The 19,328-nt window shown below is 37.7% G+C and overlaps 6 protein-coding genes across 8 annotated transcripts; 3 read left to right on the forward strand and 3 right to left on the reverse strand.

Moving 5' to 3' along the window:
• Nucleotides 1-469: 469 nt before the first annotated feature.
• On the reverse strand, nucleotides 470-4,440 carry LOC18018103 (RNA-binding protein 39). Its single transcript, XM_024155796.1, has 13 exons — nucleotides 3,822-4,440; nucleotides 3,625-3,697; nucleotides 3,468-3,524; nucleotides 3,023-3,078; nucleotides 2,200-2,416; nucleotides 1,956-2,042; nucleotides 1,799-1,876; nucleotides 1,638-1,721; nucleotides 1,490-1,554; nucleotides 1,218-1,398; nucleotides 976-1,064; nucleotides 766-880; nucleotides 470-690 (listed from the first exon to the last, which is right to left on the reverse strand). Exons 1-13 carry the CDS (start codon nucleotides 4,316-4,318, stop codon nucleotides 655-657), a joined length of 1,635 nt encoding a protein of 544 aa, XP_024011564.1. The 5' UTR covers nucleotides 4,319-4,440; the 3' UTR covers nucleotides 470-654.
• Nucleotides 4,441-4,577: 137 nt separating this feature from the next.
• LOC18018104 (26S proteasome non-ATPase regulatory subunit 12 homolog A) lies at nucleotides 4,578-8,022 on the reverse strand. Of its 2 annotated transcripts, none has more exons than XM_006399412.2 (11): nucleotides 7,808-8,022; nucleotides 7,534-7,728; nucleotides 6,833-6,940; nucleotides 6,641-6,745; nucleotides 6,506-6,562; nucleotides 6,222-6,418; nucleotides 5,734-5,833; nucleotides 5,530-5,642; nucleotides 5,281-5,434; nucleotides 5,113-5,190; nucleotides 4,578-5,016 (listed from the first exon to the last, which is right to left on the reverse strand). In XM_006399412.2, exons 1-11 carry the CDS (start codon nucleotides 7,808-7,810, stop codon nucleotides 4,798-4,800), a joined length of 1,329 nt encoding a protein of 442 aa, XP_006399475.1. In that variant the 5' UTR covers nucleotides 7,811-8,022; the 3' UTR covers nucleotides 4,578-4,797. The 2 variants fall into 2 exon arrangements, with proteins under 2 accessions (XP_006399475.1, XP_024012204.1); XM_024156436.1 differs by having other exon boundaries at nucleotides 7,534-7,740; nucleotides 7,808-8,000.
• A 1,550-nt stretch (nucleotides 8,023-9,572) lies between these two features.
• LOC18018105 (DNA-directed RNA polymerase II subunit 4) lies at nucleotides 9,573-11,215 on the forward strand. The gene is made up of 6 exons (XM_006399414.2): nucleotides 9,573-9,762; nucleotides 9,941-10,049; nucleotides 10,306-10,383; nucleotides 10,625-10,658; nucleotides 10,758-10,826; nucleotides 10,939-11,215. The coding sequence occupies exons 1-6, from the start codon at nucleotides 9,714-9,716 to the stop codon at nucleotides 11,014-11,016; spliced, it is 417 nt and encodes a 138-aa protein (XP_006399477.1). The 5' UTR covers nucleotides 9,573-9,713; the 3' UTR covers nucleotides 11,017-11,215.
• Nucleotides 11,158-14,136, reverse strand: LOC18018106 (ABC transporter F family member 2). Its single transcript, XM_006399415.2, has 8 exons — nucleotides 13,281-14,136; nucleotides 12,865-13,206; nucleotides 12,659-12,799; nucleotides 12,399-12,578; nucleotides 12,170-12,325; nucleotides 11,980-12,081; nucleotides 11,754-11,882; nucleotides 11,158-11,665 (listed from the first exon to the last, which is right to left on the reverse strand). Exons 1-8 carry the CDS (start codon nucleotides 14,082-14,084, stop codon nucleotides 11,465-11,467), a joined length of 2,055 nt encoding a protein of 684 aa, XP_006399478.1. The 5' UTR covers nucleotides 14,085-14,136; the 3' UTR covers nucleotides 11,158-11,464.
• A 698-nt stretch (nucleotides 14,137-14,834) lies between these two features.
• LOC18018107 lies at nucleotides 14,835-15,369 on the forward strand. The gene is given in 2 exon segments (XM_024156364.1): nucleotides 14,835-15,052; nucleotides 15,054-15,369. Coding segments are annotated over 2 exon segments (534 nt in total).
• A 510-nt stretch (nucleotides 15,370-15,879) lies between these two features.
• Nucleotides 15,880-17,626, forward strand: LOC18018108. Of its 2 annotated transcripts, XR_002899621.1 has the most exons (4): nucleotides 15,880-16,098; nucleotides 16,735-17,004; nucleotides 17,312-17,419; nucleotides 17,612-17,626. XR_002899621.1 is itself a non-coding variant. In XM_006399417.2 (3 exons), exons 1-3 carry the CDS (start codon nucleotides 16,078-16,080, stop codon nucleotides 17,357-17,359), a joined length of 339 nt encoding a protein of 112 aa, XP_006399480.1. In that variant the 5' UTR covers nucleotides 15,880-16,077; the 3' UTR covers nucleotides 17,360-17,492. The 2 variants fall into 2 exon arrangements, 1 of the variants encoding a protein (XP_006399480.1); XM_006399417.2 differs by lacking the exon at nucleotides 17,612-17,626 and having other exon boundaries at nucleotides 17,312-17,492.
• Nucleotides 17,627-19,328: the final 1,702 nt, after the last annotated feature.

Here is a 19,328-nt window from a genome sequence, read left to right on the forward strand (position 1 = left end):
TGTTAATACATTATGATTAATGATGAGTCCCTATCAGGATCGTCATTGGACGATGAACAGCTCTCTTACGCTTGAAGCTTAGGGTTCTGTTATTTCTTTTATGATATTATTTGAGAATTTTGTAATTAAGTTAAAAGCAGATGAATGGAAGGTAAATTTATTTTCTATTTTAAAGATAATAATATATACAGTCAATGTACGTAGTTTACAAATTATGATGTTATGAATTAATGTTAGAGATTGTTAAGATAATAATAATCGATTGAGGATGAGCAAGGAGAAAAAGATCAAATGATTATGATCGATGCGTCACGGATATTAGTTTTCTCTTCTTTTTGTATAAATTTTCAGACGCGTGAATGTCAAGTCTTTGTTAATAATATTAACAGGGATACGCGTGTTGGGTTTTGTCATTCACAATGAGATTTTTACCTGTCCAATACTAACTGCTATCGACGATAATACAGACTTTTCCGATAATGCTCTCATATCATAGTTCTAGCAAAATCAAGGTAACATAGTATCATCAAATATTAAACTGTTGATTAGTGATTGATCACTTAGAACAATTATCATATAGAAAACACAAGAAAGTAATATCACTTAATTTTAAAAAAAAATTATAAAAAAAAAACTTCTTGGCTTGCTTGCAATTCACGCCTTGGCTTTGGCTTCATATTCATGTGGAGGCTGCAATCAAATATATATTTATTCAGTTAAGCTGAGCAACAAGATGAAACGAGAGAGAGATTGATTTATTTATACCATGAAAATTGCAGATATCATCTTCTGTGCAAACCATCTCGTATGCATTGCTCTTTGAGCCGCAGCTGCCGCCTGCACCGAATCAAAACGCACATACACAAAACCTGCGCTGTTCCTGCGTTTTACCAGATTCCAAAACCAAATATCACATTGTCTATTATAAACCTCGAGAGCCAAATATGCAAAGACAAATATAAGTGAAATACTTACTTGTCTACATAAATATGGTTGACTCTGCCATACTTTGAACATTCTTCCTCAACGTCTACTTTGATATCTTCTTCAAAATCCGGTTCCGTCTGCAACCAAGTAACAACTTCATGTGAATAATTACTTCCTTTACTTGTAGGAAAGAGCCACCAGTCCATTTATAAAAGGGCTGAGACTCTCTTTTTTTTTTCCACAGCTCACAAACGAGAACAAAAAGAAGAAGAAGAAGCACGAAATCGAACCTCGGTTGCAGGATCAAACATGTTCTTCAATAGAAGACATTCACTTGGCTGACCAATAGGCTCTGTGACTAAAGAAGGAATTGCTGTTGTCGGAAGCACTGACGTGGGGAAGCCAGCATTCATGCCTGCTTGGTTAAGAGCTGTTCCATTTAGCGCTGGTACCCCAATAGGTCCCCCAATGCTGCGGAAAAATTCCATGTGGTGTTAATAAGGAGAGAAGCGCAAACAACAGATATGTCTGTGAGCTAAACAAACAAGAGAGAGAAACATACCTTGTTGCGATACCTGTTCGATCCAGCTTTTGCATAAGGAGAACCCTCGATTGTGCATTTAAAGCCTGTGAGATAGAGAGATTCGTTAAAGAACAAGCACTGAAGAAAAACGAGACAAAGGGTACAAGGACAAGGTTCTCTAGCTTACCAGCCCACCTCCATCATCATCATCAAAATCAGCAGATTTTGGATGAGCCTCTTGTGTACCAATATGATCAGAGACAGAATTAACCTTAGGAAACAAATATAGAATCAGATACATGCAAGTCCAATAATTCATCACTTGTCCACAAAGAGTTTAAAACTCACCTTGAGTGTCCGACCAGCAATCTCCAGTTTTCCATTTAACGCAATTTGTGCTGCCTTTGAATGTTCAACTTGGGCAAACTATGGAAGAGAAATTAATTTAAGTGAGGACTAACGAAGAAAAAAGGGAACCAACAAGTTTATAACGAGCTCTACTAACCTGGATAAATCCATAACCTTTGCATTGCCCAGTTTCAAGGTCAAGTGGTAGCTGGACAAGCTCAACGGGACCAAACGGCTCAAAAATCTGATATAGAAAAGGAAACAACTGTGAGCAGGAACAATATTGGGAAAAGCACTTGCTGCTGTGAACATAAGTAATACAGCCTCTCAAGAAAGCCAGGACACCAATCCCGAAAACTCTAAGAGAGAGGGGGACGTCTAAAACCGACAATAATGATTACCTGTCTAAGCTGCAACTCTGACATGTTGAAATGTAGGTTCCCTACATACAGCTTCCTATCTACAGGGCCAGTACCTATACCACCCGTAGTGGTGTTAGATTGAGCCAAATTCTTTTCCGCTTCAGAGGGCTTAACCATCACCGGTTGCCCAAGAAACATTTGTCCAGACAGAGCTATAGCCATTGGAACTGACATCACATCATAGAACTCTATATACCTGCAAGTCCACAACAAAGAGAGATACTTGATTTCAGGCACACATATGACAGATATATCAGGAAAAAAACTTACAAAGCATGTAGCAAAGAGAAGTTGGAAACAAAAAACTTTAGTGCGGGGATTCAAGCTGAGTCTCTTTTGGTGGGTTGGAGGCCTAGAGTAATATAGAAAAAGTTAGCCCATCATGATAAAGAACAGTAGTTAAATCTAAACAGTAATGGAGATAGAAGTAAGCTCCTCCATCAGTGAATGTCCCAACCAGAGGACTGGGAAAGCACCAAAGACTAGGAGGAAACATCAAACAAAGAATCTGGATAAGAGTGATAGCTAATGGTTTCCCTCCTTCCTGATCTCGCTTGCAATGGAAAGTAACAACTGAAATAGGATTCAGGTTTTCTGACAACTACCTTGACCACGCAGAATTGATAAAACAAGTGTGCAAGGTATTGCCATCATCCTCATCATTATCGCATTGCTAGTGCATCTAAGAATACATTTAAATCGAGTTCTTGAAATTGCAGAGAAAACTGAATATGCAGAATATTACGTACCAAGTGCACATACACAAAACTCAAGCTTAATAGAAACGGAAAGCAAAACATACCCGACCCCTTTTGACCGTCTTGAATTTCTGTCCATGATCAATCGCACGTCCCTCACCTGAAATTATAAGGAAAAGAGGACATTAGGAACAAAGACGAAACAGACCCTAAGAAAAAAAAAAAAAAAAGAGAGAAGACATTTGACGAAAACAGTAAGACCAGTAAAAGAAATCAAAGAGCAAAGATAGCAGAGATTTGATAAAATCAGCTCTCTGCAGTATGCAAGAGAGATCTAGCCATCTAGATGTAAAATCACACAAATAATTCAACAGTGAAGAACAATAAGCGGTATTCATTTCTACATTGTTAAAGACAACCAATCACTTAACCGGGAACAAGTGTATAACCTTTTTAATTACAAGACTCATAGGGTAGTATTAATACCTTCCTACAATCTAAACTAGCTAAAACCGGAAAAAAAAATTGGAAAGGCACAGAGTAACTGACCTTGCCGGCTTTGGAGAAGAACTCATAAACATCTCTCTCAGAAGCTTTAAGAGGCATCTGTTAATTACAAAACAAGATAGGTTGGCTTCATCAGTAAAACTTAACTGTGTGGATTCTTTTTCCACAATCATTACTAACCCAATGTTTAAGCATCTACCTGATATGCAAAAACCGTTCTCTGGTCTCTCTCTGGATCTGCTTCAGGCTCATCTTTCTTGTCCTTGAGTCTCCTGCAATCGTTTAAAAAGTTTCCGTTAGTTGTACTAAACCTGATCTCTGAAACGACTGAAGAAAACTCAATGGAGCTTTGCATCATTATATATAAAGCATAACAAGGAACAGAATCCAACAAACCTGCTTCCTCTTTCCACTAATTCGCGTTCCCTCTCTTCCCTCCGAGATCTACTGCTGCTTCTCCTCTCCCTCTCCCTTCTCTCTCTCTCCTTCTCCCTCTCTCTTCTCTCTCTGTCTCGGGTTTTGTCCCTATCGCTCCTGTCTCTCTCCTTGCTACTCCTCTCCCGATCGCTCTCTTTATCTCTCGATCCTTCTCTAACCTTATCCCTCTCTCTCTCCTTGTCTTTCTCACGGTCTCTGTTACTGTCCCGGCTGCTCCTGTGCCTCTCTTTCTCCCGATCCCTCTTACCTGAACCATTCTCTTCGCCGTCCCCCCGAGACTTCTTACTCCGACTGCTCCCACGCTCTTCGTCGCCGTCTTCTTCCTCATGCCTCTCTCCTTCTCTCTTCCTGTAACTCTTCTCGCTCTTCTCGTTACCGCTCTCTTCCTTCCTCCTATTCGATCCATCTCCTTCCTCAACCGTCTTCTCCAGGTACTCGTACTCGTCAAACTCCATTCTCGTCAACGATACGGCAATTTCGTCAATGAGGGTTTTTGTTAGGGTTTCGAATCGGAAAGAAGCGAGTAAAGGGAATTGGGAATTTAGCTCCGCCTGTTCGATCGATATCTAGAGAGGATGGCGACAATTCGTAAATTCCAAACAATCTCGAGGTTATAAACGGTACTGCAAAACCAAAATCAGCAACATTAGAATTGGGCCTAAAATAGTACCAAGAAAGGCCCCTTTCTCTAGATTGTTTTGTTCTCTCGCTAAGTGATTTCAAACTATGATAATTCACCAACAACACTACAAATTTAAAAAAAAACAAATGGCTGATGAAACCAATCAGTGGCAAAAAAACTCCAATAGTGTACAAAAACCATACTACAATTTTTTCAAGTCTTGTCAAGGAAACACTTTCCCACACAAAGATGCTAATAACTCAACGAAGATCCCGAAAGTTCATGAAGATCATCACTAAAGGCAGCAAATGTTCAAGGTCTGAGAGCGGCTTTGTGAACCATGGTTTCCTTGTGAATTTGGTGGCAACTCTTCTCAACGAGATCCAAAAGCTTCTCCAAATTCACTGCCCACGAGTTGAGAATCTCGTTGCTGTCCTTCGCGATCTGGAAGCACACGATTCCTGATGGTCTGTCTATTTTTGCTATCAGCGCTTTCGACACAACCATCTCCGAGAGATGCTTCTCCGCCTCCTGAAATTGCGATTACCAGCAAAAAACAATCGTATGAATAAGGAGCTTAAGAAGTAAAAGCATGTGATATATATAACCAGTGAGATTGGATCATACCTCAATGCTCAGGCATAATAGCTCCGCAAGTCTCTTTAGGGTTATCCTTGAGTAATACTTTGAGACAACGAGAATATTCTGCGGAATTATACAGAGGAAATTAAAAAACATTAATAACGGCATCAAATCGATTTAACCAAAGCCTTAAGATTAAATTAAGAGACTTACATGTTCAATGATTCTCAGTTTCAGATCTTCACCAGCTTTGTCTCCCAAAGAACCTCCAATCATGCTTTTTTCTTTCTCAAACTCATCCTTGTATTTGTTCCACAGAGATGTCCATTGAATAACCTCCATTGTCACTACCTGTTTTAGAAGCATCCTGAACGAATAATATAAAACACAAGAGACTGCTCACAACCCATATGAAACCGAAAGAGTAACGAAAATCCAAAAAAATTGGAGAAAGAAAAATACTTGAAATCAGGAATCTCTGATAGATTCTTGTCTTCCAAAGTTGCATTGAGCAAACTTGACTGCATTGGATCATGAGGTGCCAAGACCAAGAACCAGCAGATCTTCCTCAGGACCTAGTGTTTGAAGATCACAGAGAAGTTATTCTAAGTTAACAATAAAATGTATACTAACTACTAAGCATCCGATCAATGGTATGAGCCTTACTGGAACCCACTGCTCTGGTGATTCTTTTACAGAAGGGATATCATATATCGCCTTGTAGCTTCGGCAGATTTCAATGTATTCATTGTTATGAGTATAATACCTACATGGTTGAATTAACACATATAGATATCAATAAATATAATTTAAAATGCCCCAATAATCAAACATGGTACATCAGAATTAAGCGGAACAATATAAGGAGAAGTCATTTCATAGATCGTTCGCCAGAGACAAAAAAAAAAGAAAAAAACTTATAAAAATCGACACAGACCAGGAGATTCATCTAAATTTTGATACTGTACATTAAGATCAATTTGTAATATATCTCTCTGAGAAAATCATAGCAAAGAAATGAGTCGCACATACTGATAGAAGAGAGGGAGAGGATGGTACTTGATTAAATAACCATATACGAATTAACATGCTAGGACAACTGATGGAAATACAAATCAAGAACAATGTATTAAAGAAGCACAAGGAGGCCTTACCGAATCATTAGCTCATAGTAAATTCGCTTAAGCTCCAACAAGGTTGGTATATCAGCAGGAGCCTCCTCTACCATGTTGTCACCTTCCTTAGCTTTCTTCTTATCTTTTTTGGTATCCACATCAAAGACTCTAGGATTGATCTTCCTAGCTAGGATTTGTGCACGAACATAATCTTGACGATCCAAGCACAAGCGGACCTTTGAGGTTACACAAAATTAGTTAGCACCACAAATGAAAAAAGCCAGTAAATATTATACTAAAACAAGAATATAGCAAGTCCTTACTTGTTCAAGGATAAATGCAATTTTCTCAGTTTTTGCCATAGCGCCAAAAGTCTCCACCTGTTATTCATTTTCACATTGCAGGGATTAACTAGGAAAAAAGATTTCTAGGAGTAGCAAAAGACTGAGAAAGCTTACAGCAACTTCTTGCATAAGATCTGCAGCCTCAGCAATCTGACCCTGGTTTTCCTTAATCTTAGCAAGCTTCTTTGTCAGACGAGCCCTCTCTATTTCAACATATATCTGTACACGTGGAATTCAATTGCAAACAATTACACAAAATGGTGAAGATATTATGAGCATACCACCATCAGTTTCTCAGTTCCTCACCTTTCCAGCGGACACATTGTTCAGCGTCTTAATAAGCTCTATCCGAGTTTCTATGTCTGGAGTCTGCTCGATATACTGCATCGCTTGCTGCACCATGGATTGCACAGCCTGCAAATGGAGAAGTTCACCCAAAAAAAAAATCACTTTTATTTTTCACTTTGAATCGTTTACTTTCAAATTAGTTCTGAATATGTAAAAGTTAAGCTAATTAAGATAGCAGACCAATAAAACACCAAAAGCAAAGTAAAACCAACGAAACACTGACAATGGAACTAAAGTTTAGTTTTAAACTGAAGCAAATATAACCATCACTAGCAATGACCCAATTTGGCATCAATACTTTAGTCAACAGGGAACTTTTAAGTTGGGTAAGACCGTAAGAATAAAACAAAATCATAGGAATCACAAAAGCAACCTACTGACAGCTCAAAAGCCACTAAGATAAGTTTGTGTAGAACATAAAAGGCGAATCCCCCATAATTTTGTGCTTAGTTCTTTATCTATTTCGAAATTAGGGTTGCCAAACACTAGTCCTATGCAATTCAGAAGTCAAACGAAGAAGAAATCACAATAAGTATTCAAACAAAATGCAACCTAACAACAACCCCTTCAAATTTTCAAACGAACAGGAACATCCAAGCTGAAAATCCATGGTCCCTACGAGCTCAATCGACAAACTAATAAGATCACAGTCGAAGTACCTGTTTAAGCTGACCACGTTTCTTGGAGAGATTGAGAATCTGCTCGTTCAAAAGTTTCCAGTCCTTGGCTTCGAAACATAGCTGCAGAATCTCAGTAGCGGCTTTCCTTGTACCGGCGACATTCTCAGCCAGTCTCATCTGCTTCTCTTCGTTCAGAAGCCGATCTATCGACGCCTCGAGTTTCCCGCTCTCTCCCTGAAATCCACACTACAACGGAATGAGAAGCAAAACTGGGAAAAAAACTAATATCAGATCTGAGTAATCGAGGACTCACCATCGCGAACCCACAACGAATCAACTGAGAGCAAGAATATTTGAAATTCCGGTGACGGGACGGAGAAACTTTAGACTCTAGAGAGAGAACGCGATAGAGAGAGAGATTTGAGAGTTTCTGGAGTTTGCCGAATAGAAGAAAATCGCAGAGTCCCAACCCCTTGAACAAGAAAGCTCAGATTCTTCTGCCGATAATCTTCTTCTTCTAATGGGCCACTAGTGGGCTCATACTATGGTTCCTCGTCAAACTGATTGGTTTGATATATGCTATAATCCGGTTTACTTGTAAGGTAAAATTTTTGTAAAGTACCGAACCGATCCCGTCGATTGAACAACTTGAGCATGAATAGAAAACAAATCTCATCAGGACAAATTAAACACATGAATAGATTGTACCGCCGGTCTTTATTCTTTTATTTTCAAGAGACGCTAACCAATTAAAAAAACAAATTGAGCCTAATAAAAACAAATTAAATAACAAGATAAATATGTATGTATAAATAATTAAATATTGTTATATATTCTCAATCCTTAACAAAATAGGATTGTGAAAGTACACTATATATATATATATAAAAAAAACAAACAAACAAAACTTTGTTGTATCTAAACGATGAAGACGAGGGCGGGGACGAGGACGGAGATGGTGGTTAATAGCGAAGAAGACAAGTGGAGGCCGCACTTTGAGCTTATATCGAAGTTCATTGTAGAAAAGCTAAGTCCATCCAAACGAGAACAATACTTCAACTTGATGAAACTATATAGGTCCCAGTGTATGAAAGGAGACGAACTCATAAGGTATGTTCTGATTTTGTTTGAAGAAGACGAGTGTCTTTCTAGAATGTTCAGCACACTTATGGGAGAAGAGATCCGAGAATTGAACAAGAATGAAACTCGCATACCAATCGCTGCTGTTGAACAAGGAGCTGAGAGAGTTAGGAAAAGGAGTAAATCAAAGAATGATGATGATGATGAGACTGGAGAAGGTAAAATTGGAGAGGAGCATCGTCGTCGTCGTGTTCGTGGACGTCGTTGCGAGGTTGGCGGTGAAAAAGCAGATATACAACCAATTAAGAAAAGACGCGAGTATAGACTTGGGCCTACTGGACCAACGTTGGGCCCTGACGGATTTAAATCAGAAATAAACCAAAATTGCTCCACCCAGAAATAAACCAAAATTGCTCTATCTCTACAATCCGCAACCGTTTTGTTTGCTCAAGCTTCAGAGACTCTAACCCGTCCCGAGACTCTTGACTTCTCGGCCATGGTTCCAAGTATAGATGATGATTCTTCATCGACAAGATTAATGTGTTCAATTTGTTTCCTTGATGTGATATAGGCTGATTAAGATACTATGGTCTATGGGCTAGTCCCAAAAAGACCCGCTGGGTTTGTATTATGTTTTCCTCATGCATTTTATAATTTGAAAACCTTTGGTCAAAAATTTAAACCAAAATTGCGGTAAGTAAAACTTCAAATCTTTCTTGTATGAAAAATGTTGATGTGGAATGTGATTTGATTTTGATGTACCTTGTAGCAAAAACTAAGTTTTATGCTCTTCAATACACAAAATATTACTAATTTACGTGACGTACCAAAAATTTATTCAAAAACTAAAAAGAACATGTTAAATTTCATTCAAACATGAAATCAAAGCATTATTATTTACTTTAGGGTCTTCAGTTTTTCTATTGCTATTTTGTTATCTTGCTGATTAACTTTTTGGTTTTTCCTTTTTTTACCATAGAGTTCGCTTTATAAAAAAAAAAAAGGAACAGGATAAATTTCATTCAAACAAATTGCTTCATTGTCGTAAAATTCTCTTCGCTTCCATTGTTAGACGGAGAAAAAGAAAACAGTAGAGAGAAAAAAATCCCTAGGGCTAAATTTTCCGCATTCGTACTCCCATGTCTGGAGAAGAAGAAGAGAACGCCGCCGAACTCAAGATCGGAGATGGTATATCCCTTTCTCCTCCTTAGCCGTCACTATTTTCCCGTAAATTTAGGGTTTTTTCTCTTCATCGAATTGATCTTATAGAAATTTATCGAGCTTTCATTTTGGAATCCTCATTGAGCTTGCTTATTTTTTGGAGATTTCTCACTGAAACTTATTGGTTATATTCTTTTGACTATAGAGTTTTTGAAGGCTAAGTGCTTGATGAACTGTGAAGTCTCTTTGATCCTTGAGCACAAGTACGAACAGCTTCAGCAGGTCTCTGAGGATCCTATGAATCAAGTTTCTCAGTAAGTATCTATCAGTTTGTGTTTCATGATGATAATAATCACTGTAAATTAGCAATCAATAAATAATAGAGCTTTCGATCTCGGGGACTTACGAATTTGTAGAATTTACCAGTTTTTGATATTTGATTAGATTGAAGCATATTACTTGTAGACTATTGAGTCTCTCTATTAGACTAGTGTTTATGCCGATTTCATTATCAGGGATTAAAAATCAATATTTTCTTGTTGTTGAAGAACTTATTTTTTCTCATTGCAGAGTGTTTGAGAAGTCCTTGCAATATGTGAAACGATTCAGCCGCTACAAAAATCCAGATGCTGTTCGACAAGTTCGAGAGTATCCTCTTTGCAAAATTAGCTCATTTGTCGTTTTAACCAATGGTTGCTTTGACATGCTTGCATCTTTATTTGAGAGACCTAATATTATGAGAATCTCCATGGTGTTACAGCATTTGCATTTATTCTTAGCACTGAACGATGAATCAGAGTTTACAATCGTTGGTTTAATTCTGTAGTTTTGTGCGAGTATGCCATTTGATTTGATGTTAACATGATTTACCTTAACTCAACTTTCACAGAATACTGAGCAGACATCAACTCACCGAGTTTGAGGTAAGATGAGATGTCAAATCTTTTGAGATTGGATTCCTGTCGTCAACTAAGTCTATTCGACAGAAGACTTTAATCTTTGCATTGGTCGTTATTGAACAGCTCTGTGTTCTTGGCAATCTCTGTCCTGAATCTGCTGAAGAAGCAGTGGCAATGGTTCCTTCTCTTAGGGTAAAAATATTCTACTTTTCTATTCAGTGGAGATTTAATACCTGAATGTGATAAATAACCTTGCTTATGTCAGTGAGAATTTTGAGATGATGTAAGCCTCTCTTTTGTGTAGACAAAAGGAAGAACTCATGATGATGATGCAATTGGCAAGATGCTTGTTGATCTCTCCCTTGTCAAGAAATTCGAGTAGTGCATAATTCTCAAGATCTAAGATGAGGAACATGTTTTCAGGGTCTTATTTCTAGCTGATGTGTGATCAAATATCACTGGAGTTAATGTTTCAATGTCTAAAATATCAAAGTTGTCATGGCCAGGATCTCTGGAATGGATGTAATTTAATGGATGATCCAAGCTTTCAATAAAATATCATACCATATCTTTTTACTAAATCGAGTTATTGATAACATCATTATACATATACTATATATATATATATACTATATGATACCTAAAGCTACGTGTGAAGGTTCGATTCCATCTCTTGGCATGTTTGCTGGACTTCAACTTCTTTTTGGAGGTTTGCAATGCTTTTATCTTGTGCTTCTTCCGTGCTTCTCTCCAAGCACACCCTTTCTCTAGCTTTAACATTCTTCTCCATGTAATACTGTCTACATACACTTAAACCTATGTGCGCGGCTTTAGTTCCATCTCTTGGCATTTTTGCTGGATTTTGACTTCTTTTTGGAAGCTTGAAACGCTCTCATCTTTTGCTTCTTCCGTGCTTCTCTCTCAGCCTTTGACATCTTTGACTTTGCTTTCGCTTTTGGAGCTTTTTCCTCCAACTCTGCTTCTCTCTGTAGCTCCCTTTCTCTAGCTTCCACATTCTTCTCCAGGTAATACTGAGAAACATTTCAAGTTACACAAATCTAGAATGAACAAATTTGGCGAATGTACAGAAGAGGGAAAATAGGAAGAGAATTTGTTTACATTGTAGTCTCCTGCATAGTCCTTTAAACCACCATCTCTGACTTCAATAACTCTATTAACTATTTGTTTAATGAAGTATCGATCGTGTGAGACTGCGATGACCGTGCCTTTGTACTCGTTTATTGCTTCCTGATGATGAGAGGAGGAATCAGAGGGTCAAAACTTTCTCAACCTCCAATAACAGTTTTAGCCACAACTGAGAAGAGAAAAGAGTATGATTAGAAACCTCAAGCATTTCTTTTGAAGGTATATCTAAGTGATTGGTGGGTTCGTCTAACACGAGTAGAGTGGATGGTTTCACCATGAATTTGCAGAAAGCAAGGCGTGCCTGCGACCGCAAGAAAAATAGCGATGAAGAACACCAAAGGGACAATGTAAGTCTTACTGGGAATGAAATAGGCATTACATTACTTTACCTTCTCGCCACCACTCAAAAGAGAGACCTTTCTATCCAACATGTCAGCTTTGAAGTTGCAGCGACCAAGAAGACCTTTTATATCATCGATTCTCCAATCTACAGCAGCTTCAACAACCGTCTCAATCACAGTTTTATCCAAATCTAAAGCCTCTGCCTATAGCCAACAAGTGAGTAAAACCGTAGTTCTGATTTCTTTATTAAAACCCTTTCTTCATAATAGAACAAACCTGATTCTGCTCGAAGTAGTTTGGCAATACATTGTGCTCCCCGAGAATCACTTCACCTCTCATAGGCTTCTCCAAACCCATAATCAGTTTCAGTAATGTACTTTTACCGCACCCGTTTGGACCAATAATAACGATTTTCTCTCCTCTTTCTATCGCTAGATTTGCCTTGTTAAATAGCTTCTGCTTGCATCATACACGGATCAAACCATGAGGCCACAAGTAACACAAGGAATTTCCAATTCTAATTCTATTGATCTCACCTTATCCTCAAAACCAAATTCAAGATTCTTGACAGTGACTACAGATCTTCCGCTTAATCCACATTCTGGAAACCTAATTTTCATTTGTTTCCGCTGAAACGGCTTCTCTATTTGTTCCTCTTCTTGGAGCCTCTCAAGTTTCTGTTCATAAACAGAATCAAAATAAGTAAGTTTCCATACATACTCTGTTTCATAAGTAGTATTACCTTTTCTGCTGAAGAAGCCCGACCGGAGTTTCCTCCAGAACTTAGTCTACTGATCAAATCCTTTGTTGCTTCAATCTCTTTCTGTTGCTTCTCCCAGGCAGTATACTGAGCTTCGAACCACTCTGCCTTTGAAATTACATACTGAGAGTAATTACCCTCGAAAGTCCTCGACACGCCCATTTCAGTTTCAACGATTTTGGTACATAGCTGATCAAGAAATGCTCTGTCATGGGATATTATAACCATTGGCACTTCTTGTTTATTCAAGTAACCTTCAAGCCACTCAATAGTATCAAGATCCAAATGATTCGTTGGCTCATCCAAAAGCAGTAAATCCGGATTCTGTTCACATAATCACTCACATTTAGCTACCTTCAAAACAAGAATCACATTCCTCAGGTTTAATCATTCGTTACCTGAAGCAAAATCTTCCCAAGTGACATTCTCATTTGCCATCCACTGCTAAAAGAAGCCACAAGCCTATCTGCATCCTCCGACACAAACCCTAATTCCGACATCAGCTTACTGATCTTCGCATCGACAGAATCCAAATCAGCCTCTTGAGCTCGTCTCTGCAACGAATCGAATTCGTCGAGTAGCCTTCCCATTAGTTCTAAATCATCAACAGCTCCTTGTATCGCCTCCTGCAAATTATCCAGCTTCCTCGCTATCTCCATCTCTTCCTTAAGCACACTCATGAACTCTTCCTTCACGGTCTTGCTCATCGAAACCTCGAATTCCTGACTCAAGAATGCGGTTTTCAAATTGGGTTTGGCTCTAATCACGTTGCCCGAATCGGGTTCCTCTTGACCCGTGATTATCCTCAGCTGTGTCGTCTTGCCCGCACCGTTGACGCCGATTAGCCCTACTTTCTCACCTTTCTTCACTTCCCAGTTCACATCCTTGAGCACCGTCACGCCTTGGTAGCTCTTGCTTATGTTTTCAAGCCTCACTCCCGACGAAATCGCAGACGCACCGTTGTTTGATTGCTTACCGTTCAGCTTCCGATTGTGATCTTCGGACGAGAAGAGTGATTCGAGCTCATTCACCGAGGAATTGGAGCTCAAGGAAGGCACTTGGGCTCTGATATTGGGGATTTCTCGTCTAAGGTTAGAAACAGAGGACAGTTTTAGGGTAAATGGTGGTGTTGGGCAAGGAAGGGGACTAGTGAAGAAGGTAGAACCAAGGTTTAGGCTATGGAGATTCGTCGTTAAGCTCATTTTGAGTAAACCTGTCTAATTGTAAACATCAAAACGAACAATTCCGATTGTTAAAAATGTCGTTTTTGACAACAAAACTGAACAAACAATCCAGAAGTAGTAAACAACGACTCTCGAGGCTTCTGTAGCGTGAGCGAAGAGTCTTACGAACACACACGCATGTGAATTCAGGGCTCATAAATTACCACGTGTCAAGTCAGAGTATGTCCAAAATCATTTCCTAAATTGGATTAATAAATAACTCCAATATCTAAGGTAATTAATTTATAGCTATATCACTCTTAAGACTTCATCAGTCTAAATATTATATTTCCCTGGTTAGAATGTTTAGTCACCTTATATACAGATATATGGTGCAACTGAATCAACTCCAGTAATCACAAGCTAGAAAAGAATAAATACACTTTCCATCACAATTTAGGTCATTAAAGTAGAACACTACAAAAATTTGTTATAAATGTATATGTATAACCTCTAGTTATCTAATACTATACATTTTGGCTTCTTATAAGAGAGACCTCACATTTCTTAAATCTTCTACATCGTTCTCGATTAACAATTTTCACAAAATGATGAAACTCATGGACGGGTTGGCTTTGGCGTGAAAGATCTTACTTTTGAGGTAAATGTTTATTCTAGTATACCCACCAATTGTGAAAACAAACAATTCAATCACTTTCTTTTTTCTCAAAAAAAATAAATGTAATTTTCTCTTTGAGCAGAGCATTTTTTTCTCAAGAAAATATAAAAATGTACCAAGAAACTCTGCAGTTTTATCATCTGTGGAGACTTGCTGTCCAAGAAAGAGACGAAGCAAGGGAACATCTGATACATTCACTCGCCGAACTCTCCCAATTACGCGAACTCTTAAAGACTGTTTCGTTGTCCGAAGAACAAACAAAACCCCTTTATTACTCAGAGACCAAAGAGGAAACCACTGTTCATAAAAATTGGAGTTACGATCATTTCTCCATCGCGATTCTCGTCTGCATCGCCGCAGGATTTGTTCTCCAACCTAACTGTTAATCCCTCGCCGGAGATGTGCGATTCTGATTGTTACAGCTTCCCATCGAATCAGTTGGGTTTTATTGCTGAGAACAGGATAGATTTTGAGACCTATGTGCTAGAGATTATTGGAGGAGTGTTGCCGGAGAACGGGAAGTTTTTGCAAGCCGTCGGTGAAGCTGGATCGTTGGTTGACTCATTGTTCATAACCGGTCTGGTTCCGAAATGGAGAAATCTTCCGGTTCAATTGTCGAGTCAAAGTCCGGTTCTAAGTTCCTGATATAATATCACTGGAAATTGGAACGATGGTGGTTTGCAGTTTGGTTCGGGTATCATAAACCAGGTTTTCCGGTTTGATGTCTTAAGTTCCGCATGCAATTTATTCGGTTCGGTACATGCAATTCTTATAAGCTCAAAATAATAATTTGTTTTGGTTAGCCAAAGAGAGAGACAATAAGTGTCCATCCCAGTCGTGTAACTTTCAGTAACTTTTTGTTGAACTAAAATTATGCTTCTAAACAAGAATTTAATGGTTGCAAAAACTTAAAATAATGGGGTCAACATTTATAACCGAGTATCATTTGATGTAGTAAGTACTCTTATGCCCCCACTAAGAGTCTTTTATTTCGCCAACACCCAAAGGAGAGAGAGGATAAAAATCCTCAATGGCATTATCGTGATTATCAGACACTTCCTCGGACTTTCCGTAATTGTTTATTGTTACATTATTATTGGCCATGAAGAAAAAATGGAAATAAAAAGTAGGGACCCTAAAAAAGTACTACTTTGATTTGATATAAATGGGTCGAGCTGTTGTTTTGCTGTAATAATTTCACAATCTTTTATTTTTCTTATACTTGAATGATTCTGTCTCTCCAGCTACTCTTCGGCTAGGATCATATCGGAAAAATCTAAACCAAACAAAAAAAATCAGAAGCAGGACTAATCTCTCCGTTTCTCTCTATTATCTTTACAGATTTTGGATCATATGGAGGAGGATCGAAAAGAGGTATAATCGTCTTCTTCTTCATCTGTTTTCTCTCTTTTCTGTGTTGCTTAGTTTCCCGAGAAAATTTCCTGCGGGAAATCTTGTTTTGAACTATGAAATCGAGATCTGCTTGTTTTGTTGTGCCGTTTGGATCTTGTCGGGAATCGAACATTGGGTTTTAGACATTCTATACAGCTCCCAGTACTACTGATACTGTTGTAGTGACGATTTGATTAAAGTCAGCATCTGGGTTATCGGAAACAAGATTGAGTAACTTCTAAAGTTTCTCCCTTTTTTCGAATCTTGGAAGCAGAAATTTTGTCATTACGAGGTATTTTAGTTTTGAATTTCTTACTCGGTATTTTCAAACTTTCGGTAACCTTTATTGGATTGATAAAGAAGATCCTACTTTGCCCAGATTTTTCTCGATCATTGACAATTTCCATTAAAATTTGATTAGTAGTATTTTTTAAAGCTTGGAAACGGTCTAATAAAGTCAAGAACTTTGCCTTTGTTTTCTCATCTAATTCGTCTTCCTCCTCCTTTTTCACGATGCATCGCTTTGTAAATTACTCTGTTTTCTTATTTTTTTAAGAATATGCTTCAAATTATGATTTTTCTCTAAATTGTGGTTTTTTATTTTGTTATGGTTTGCAGAAGAACTCTCCATGGCTAACAGTGCCACAGTTTGGTGATTGGGACCAGAAAGGAGGAGGAACAATTCCTGATTATTCAATGGATTTCACTAAGATTAGAGAGATGAGGAAACAGAACAAGAGAGACCCTTCTCGAGCCAGTCTAGGCAACGAGGAAGAGCTCATTAAGCCACCCGAGTCAGCAACATCAACAGAACCAACCGCTAAGCTCACGACGGTCCATAGCGAACACTTCTCTCCGACCCACCATCACCAACCACACTCTCCTTCTGTAAGATTCCAAAGCTTTTTTTTGAGTCTTTGATTTTATTGTTTCAATCACATATATTATTTTGCATTTGCGGTTTTATTATACAAATCATTCTTCTTTTCTATTTGCATTATCATCATTATGTCATCTTATAGGATGAGGCATTAGCACAGGGTTTTATCTATATTTTAGGGTCCAATTTTGTTTTTGTTTTTTTTTGCTGGAGATATTTATATTTACAATTTTGAATATAGTATTATTGAGCCGGTCTTGATTTGAATTTTAACTATGAAGCTAGATAAGAATTTGGTGTGGTTGTTTGAAACAGACGAGGAGAAGCATCTTCAGCTGCTTCAACTGCTGCGTGAAAGCTTGAAGGATTCTTCTTTAGCAAAGGAGCAGTTTATATATTGACGTGTGATTCGAATATGAAAATGTAATGTGATGACACTTTTATATATGTTCGAATCCATTTGTCTCTCTTTTTTTATATGCATATAGCTCTACTACAAGAAAAAGGTATTAGGGAACACTGATCCGACTAGTATTGCTTAACCTAATGCAAAACGTGGACACTGATCCGATTTTGAGTATCACTGACCACTCCAATACATATGGCAAATGGCAGGTTTCAGAAACATCAAGGCTCATTGGTCCGAACTTACTAGAAATGAAACAAATCATTTATCTGGAACATTTTGTAGAGTGATTGAAAATTGAAGTGCAGTAAAATTGGATTTATTGTTTAGCATTTTGTGTTTTTATGGTGGGATACAAGTAGATATGTAATTATATATGAGTCCAAATAAAATCTTCTGAGTTGCATCTAGCTTGGACAAAATTTGAGGTTCATATATGTGCAGAAATTCAAAGGCCATTCAATGTCTCTTTAAAAACACAATGGGCCTGTTGAAAAGCAAAACAAAATGGCCACTGTTGAAAAAACAAAACAAAAAAAAAGAGCTCAAAATGTAGCCCAACAAGTACTGTTTCTTCAGGAGCTGTTCATGGATTCTGTCCAGACCCATTCCGCACTATTTCAGAAAACTTTTTTGGTTTTATTCCCAAACCACGAATGTATAATATTGGATATTTCTATATATATATAATATATATATATATATATAATACATACTGATTGTTTCTAATCATATTTAAGTAATCAAAGATAGCTTAAATGGAGACAGTGCAAGACCCGAAAGGTACGGGTGGTTCGAATAGTAACAAAATTGGATATAAGTTGCGTCGTTATAGATTATCGTGGCAATATATCGATTTAACCATAATGATTGTTTTTTTAGACTGTGCTCAACTCGACAACAAATCTAATCAAAATATTTATGTCATGCAAAAATCTATACATTTTGTTTGACATCTCATGTAAATATCTATTCATTAGAGGAAAAAAATGCACGTCACCGTCTCTGGAATCCTTCACCATCATCATAGCTCACTAAGAGCCTATTTAATTTTGTCCAGCAATTTTAACAAACTTTGTCTTGATTTGAGGTGAACATGACAAAGTTTAATCAGTTCAAGCATTGATGTTGACTTCCAAATTTTTTTCCACCGACAGATCAAACACACCAAAAGTATTGTGTGGCTCCATCCCGATAAGTGTGATGTCATTGCTCTGTGCTATTGTTCTGTGTGTTAAGTGTTCAATGTTATCCCACGGGGGTTAGATATAGATAATTAACTGTTATTGCTAATTATTTTAATCAAATGGTTGGTTATCACAATGCCGAAGTCTATCACCCTTACATGTAGAGTTAATTATTAATTAGAAACACCAATTCGGAAAAAAATTAAAATATGTTTTTGCATTATGCATAGGCATGCATGTAGACTGCAGTGTTGCTCCGACCTGATCAAGTATATAATGAATGCCTTTCATTTTCCATGCACCTAGATGGGTTGGGTTCTCTACGTCTCTACCCTTAAAGAGAGCTTCTCACATTTTCTTTCTAACTTTTAATTTTTCCTTCTTCGAATCATATGACAGGTTTGTTAGTTAATTAGAAAAAAACTAGATTTTGGATTTTATTTGTTTGTTTGTAGGTTCTTTTCCACTGGTTTAACTTGAAATTTCTGTTTTCTATTATTTAAGTTTTCTAATAATAATTGACAAAGAAAAAAACAAAGAGGATAGAGATAACCTGGCCATAACGTCGACGGTTTAAGATAAAAAATTGCTGTGAACTATTCTATATGGACAACAACACAAATTCATAAAATTTATGTCTAAATACATTAACGACAAGACATCGTTTGAATTGCCTCATTGTCCTCACTTATTACAAAATGACAACGTATCTTTGGGATATAAATTACCAAGTAGATGC

Source organism: Eutrema salsugineum, unplaced genomic scaffold, assembly GCF_000478725.1.
Source record: "Eutrema salsugineum unplaced genomic scaffold, Eutsalg1_0 scaffold_2, whole genome shotgun sequence".
In the NCBI taxonomy this organism is placed as follows: Eukaryota; Viridiplantae; Streptophyta; class Magnoliopsida; order Brassicales; family Brassicaceae; genus Eutrema; species Eutrema salsugineum.